This window comes from Cebus imitator, unplaced genomic scaffold, assembly GCF_001604975.1.
Source record: "Cebus imitator isolate Cc_AM_T3 unplaced genomic scaffold, Cebus_imitator-1.0 Scaffold449, whole genome shotgun sequence".
Lineage (NCBI taxonomy): Eukaryota > Metazoa > Chordata > Mammalia > Primates > Cebidae > Cebus > Cebus imitator.
In genome coordinates this window covers 1,593,107-1,598,014 of record NW_016107764.1, presented here as the reverse complement: position 1 = coordinate 1,598,014, position 4,908 = coordinate 1,593,107, and the positions used below count along the sequence as shown (strand labels likewise).

Here is a 4,908-nt window from a genome sequence, read left to right as displayed (position 1 = left end):
CCAGGAATGCATGGTTCCAGGCCCCGCCTAGGTGTCCACAGCCAGCATTTCAGCCAGACCCTAGGTAACTCGTGTGCACACTACAGATGCAGCTTCCAGCCTCCAGTGCCTCGGTTTTCCCATCAGTACGAGTTTGGTGGCCCTGCCGACCCTGGTGCAAGGGCAAGCACAGCAGGGAGGGGGCGCACATACTCAGAAGCGCTCTGCGCAGCCCCCCACCGCCCCCGCTGTGGGGCGAGGGCCGTACATACTCAAGCCCTCTGCGCAGCCCCCCAGGCCGGGGGGAGGGAGGTGCACATACTCAGAAGCACCCTGCCTGTCCCCCCAGGCTGTGGGGAGGGGGCTGTACATAGTCAGAAGTGCCCTGCCTGTCCTCCCAGGCTGCAGAGGCAGAGCCATGGCCCTCTGAGAACTCTCAAGTTCAGGGAGTAGGGGCCAGAGGCTCAGGACCCAGGGACAGCAGAGAGGGGGCACAGGTACCTTCTGAGAGTCCTGGAGGTGGGGCAGAGGGAGGCCCAGGGGCATGAGTCAGGCTGGCCTGCTCTCCCCAGTGCACCTTCCAGCTAAATTACCAGGTCTGGCTCAGACCTCAGCCACCATATAAAGGCGCCCTGGCACGGTGGCCCCCAGTCCCTGGCGGAAAACACTGCGATGAGGCTCCTCCTGGTGCTGCTGCTTCTGGCTGCTCTGTCTGCTGCCCTGGGTAAGACGCTGGCCACACCATGGGAGGGACGGGGAGAGGTAACTCCTGGGCTGGGCACCCAGGGGCCGGGCACTGGCAGGCAAGCTCTACCCAGGATCACCAGCCTGGACTGGGGGCTGCAGGGAGTTGGGGGAAACCCTTCATGGCGCCTCTCTGCCAGGCTTGGAGGCCTCTTCTTATGGCCACAGCTTCTGGTGTCTTTCTGTGGGGAAAGCCCGGGTGCTGGTCCTGGGTTCCCGCTAGGGTGACTGACTGCCCCCTCTCCCCAAGACAGAGGGGAATTCTTGGGATGTTGGATTCTCAGTGCTCAAAAAGGCAAGTCCTAGGAAAATCAGGGCTAGTTCACCCCACTTCTAGCCCCACTCTACCCTGACCTTGGTGACCTGGCTTTAGGCCTGAAATGGGGCCAGGAGGAGTTGGGGTGTGGGTGGGAGGTGACAGAGCATGTGATTATCAGCTGAATAATTATCATCTAGGGATAATTAGCCCCATCAGCTTCCCCTGAACATGGGGGGAGGGTGGAAGGAAGAGGGAGCACCTTGGGGAGCAACCCCCACTTGAGGAGGGACCCGCAGTGGGAAGGCTGGAAAGACAGATGGCAGGGCATCAGGAAAGGGCAGGAGTCAAGCTTGAGTGCCCTGCTCAGACACCTTCAGCCCCTATGTCAGGGCACAGCCTTGGAGAGAAGGGGCTAGGGGTGCTGAGTCAGGACATGGGGACACCGGCCTGGGACACCTGTGTTCTCGGGGGCTCAGCTTTTCTGGGAGGTTGGCCCATATGATGATGTTGCTCTGACAGCACCTGCTGGGAGCTGGTCACTGCTCCCAGGATTGAATGAGGAGACCCCTTCCTTCCCATCACAGCCCGAGGGTATGGGGACTGTCAAGGTCCCTGCAGAGAAGTGGTGGTCATGTAAAGTCCTTGTTCAGAGGAACCCAGGAGTCTTTCCCAGCCCCACTGGCACCAGGAACCCAGCTGCAGGCAGGGGGAGCAAGAACAGTCAGGGTCAGACCCTGAGCACACAGATGCCATCACCCCACTCAGCGGGCAGCTGCTCTGAGGTCAGAGCAGGTGTGTTTTGCCCAGGGAACTGCTACAGGATGTCCCCATCAGGATCCCCTACAGGAAGCCTACAGGGCACCCCTACAGAAAATTCATACAGAACACCCCTAAAAGACACCCCTACAGAACACCCCTAAAAGACACCCCTACAGAACACCCCTAAAAGACACCCCTACAGAACACCCCTAAAAGATACCCCTACAGAACACCCCTAAAAGACATTCCTACAGAACATCCCTAAAAGACATTCCTACAGAACACCCTCTAAAGGACACATCTATAGGACATTCCCTACAGGACACCCCTACAGGACGCCCCTACAGGACTCACCTACAGGACACTCCCTACAGGACTCACAGGATACCCCCTACAGGACACCCTTACAGGACACCCCTAAAGGACACTCCCTATAGGACACCCCTACAGGAAACCCCTACAGGACTCACCTACAGGATACCCCCTACAGTACACCCTTGCAGGACACCCCTACAGGATGCCCCTACAGGACTCACCTACAGGACACTCCCTGCAGGGCACCTTTCTCGCTGCCTCCACCCCTAAGTCCTAGCACAAAAGGCTCAAATATGCCTTTCCGGGCAGCACAGCCTCCACACCAGGATGTGGTATTTCTGGCTTCTCCACCCACTGTCACCCCCTGTCGCAGCTCCTGGGGCCTCACACCCTGAACAATCTGGCTTTCCCTCTTTCCTGCTGCACCTTCTTCTCAAATGTCTCTCCTCAGAATACAAATAGAAATCCATCCATCCGTGTACCTATGGGGCCACCCACTCCAGGAAGCCTTCCCAGATCTCCCTGCCCTCTATCAAAACTGTGTTCCCTCCTGGCCAGGTGTCTTCCCAGGGCCTCCATTGTACCCTGCCCTTCTTCCACTCAGGGCTATGTGACATGACGGTACATATGTCAGCCCTGCCCATGGAGCCCATGGACCCAGCCCTCAATGTTGTTGGAAGCTGGGGGCAACCACACAGCACACAGATGCCAGCCAGGAACACAGCCCACCCACATTCCACTTGCAGCCTGGCCCAGGGTCTGGCTGGAGACCCCCACATGGCTGGGTGTGGGCATCACCAGCAGGCTTCAGGCAGATAGCCCTCTCATCAGCCCTCACGCACCTGCTGTATGTGAAGTTCTCAGAGCCACACCTGCCCTGGGTGAGGCAACCCAGCTGCCTCTGGCTTCCCTGCCTGGAGCTTCCTGCAGTCCTTCACCCCAGTGAAGAAGGGTGGGGCAGGGGCAATCTTTTGTGCATTTCTTCATTTTATCCTCCAAAAAGGCCGTAGCATGGGCTGTTATTACTCCCATCTGGTAGGTGAGGACACGGATTCAGACAGAAGATGGGGACAGTAAGAAGTATAACAGGTCATCTCTGAAGTCACCCCTCCTTGTATGCATCATGCTGCCTTGTCCCTCCTTCTGTTAACCATTTGCCACTCTACCCATACATCCTTCCATCCACCCACTCAGCCATCCATCCATCCACCCAACCATCCATGCATCCACCCACCCACCTACCCAACCATCTGTCCACCCACCCAACCTTCCATCCATCCATTCATCCATCCATCCTTCCTTCAATCCATCCATCCATCCATGCATCCACCCACCTACCCAACCATCCATCCATCCACCCATTCACCTATCCACCCACCTACTCCATCCATCCATCCACCCACCTACCCAACCATCCATGCATCCACCCACCCACCCACCCAACCATCCATCCATCCACCCATATGTCTACCCACTTATCTATCCACCCTTCTATCCACTCATCTACCCATCCATCTACCCATTCATTCATTTATTCATCCATCCATCCATCCATCCATCCATCTATCCACCTATCCATCCATCCATCCATTAATCCATCTACTACACCTATGTATACACCCATCCACCCTTCCATCCTCCCATCCACAATTCCCCCACCCATCCCCTCTTCTATCCAGCCATCTATCTATCCATACTTCTACTCATCCACCCACTCCTTCATCCATCCATCTTGTCTCCTGGTTTAGCTGATGTGGTTCCACTACATTCTGCAGCATCCCGGTCCTCTTCCCAGTGACAGCTTCAGAGGGAAGGGAGGCAGATGTGTGCATGAGTTTATAGGTGCTAGGGAAGCCGTGGGAAGAAAAGGGGCTTGGAAGACCCTTCATGAGACTTGGGGCAGCCTACACCTGCCCAACACATACCCCTCCCTCATGCTTACAGCCTGACATTCACACAAGCAGGACAAGAAAGGACAGAGAGAATGGTCATCACCACGAAGTCCCTAACCCTTTGCCCATCCCAGGGGATCGGATGCTCCCTTGGAGGGAGGACGGAGGAGGCTCAGGGGGGCAAAGCTGGGTGGGTCGGGAGCCTGGTCCTCGGCCCCAGCCCCAGGCGCGGACTGATGGGCCTATGCTTCCTCCCCCAGCCCAGGCCCTGCACTGCCACGTGTGCTGCGGCCACGAGCACTGCGAGTCTCTGGTGGAGTGCGCCCCGACTGACAAGTACTGTGTGATCACACGGGCCAGTGAGTACCTGGGCCAGGCCCACCCACCAGCCCTGCCCTACCGGGCACCTCCCCACCTGGGCGCCTCTGCCCTGCTCTGGTCCAGCCCCTGGGACACCACTGCCCTCCCAAAAGGATCCTGCAGCGTCCATGCCCTGCAGGCTGTCAGTGGCCACAGCTAATGCACCTACATTCATCACCGTGTCTTTTTGAGGGTGTTAGAGGAAGCCCTGCGGCTCCCCTGTCAGAACAGGGCCAAGAAGGGGCTTTAGAGGTTAAAGCAGAGGGTGCCAGTTTAACACAACAGGGCAGGAGAGAGCAGGTGGTGTGTTTGCTGAAGCCTGAGGACGCACTGCTCCTGGGAGGTGCCCCTGGGCCTCTTAGCCAGCCTCTGCCCTGGGTGCCTCTAGCTGAGCCTGGAGCTTGCCCTCCTGACAACACACCCTTTCGTTTTTCTCTGGCCTCGTACGGACCCTTCTTCGGTCTGGTTCTTCCGAGCTTCAGGCTGAGCTTGGGGTGGGGGGGACCCTGAGAGTGTTAAGCTGGGAGGGGCAGTGGGGTGGGGGGACCCTGAGAGTGTGAAACTGGGAGGGGCAGTGGGGTGGGGGGACCCTGAGAGTGT

The 4,908-nt window shown here is 57.9% G+C and overlaps 1 protein-coding gene across 1 annotated transcript in view; it reads left to right on the top strand.

Annotated features, from left to right (window-relative positions):
• Positions 1-641: 641 nt before the first annotated feature.
• Positions 642-4,908, top strand: part of LOC119468579 (ly6/PLAUR domain-containing protein 2-like) — an 8,576-nt gene continuing 4,309 nt past the window's right edge. Inside the window, exon 1 of the mRNA XM_037732474.1 lies at positions 642-703. Coding sequence (XP_037588402.1) covers positions 652-703 — 52 coding nt within the window. The 5' untranslated portion in view covers positions 642-651. The remainder of the gene's footprint in view (positions 704-4,908) is intronic.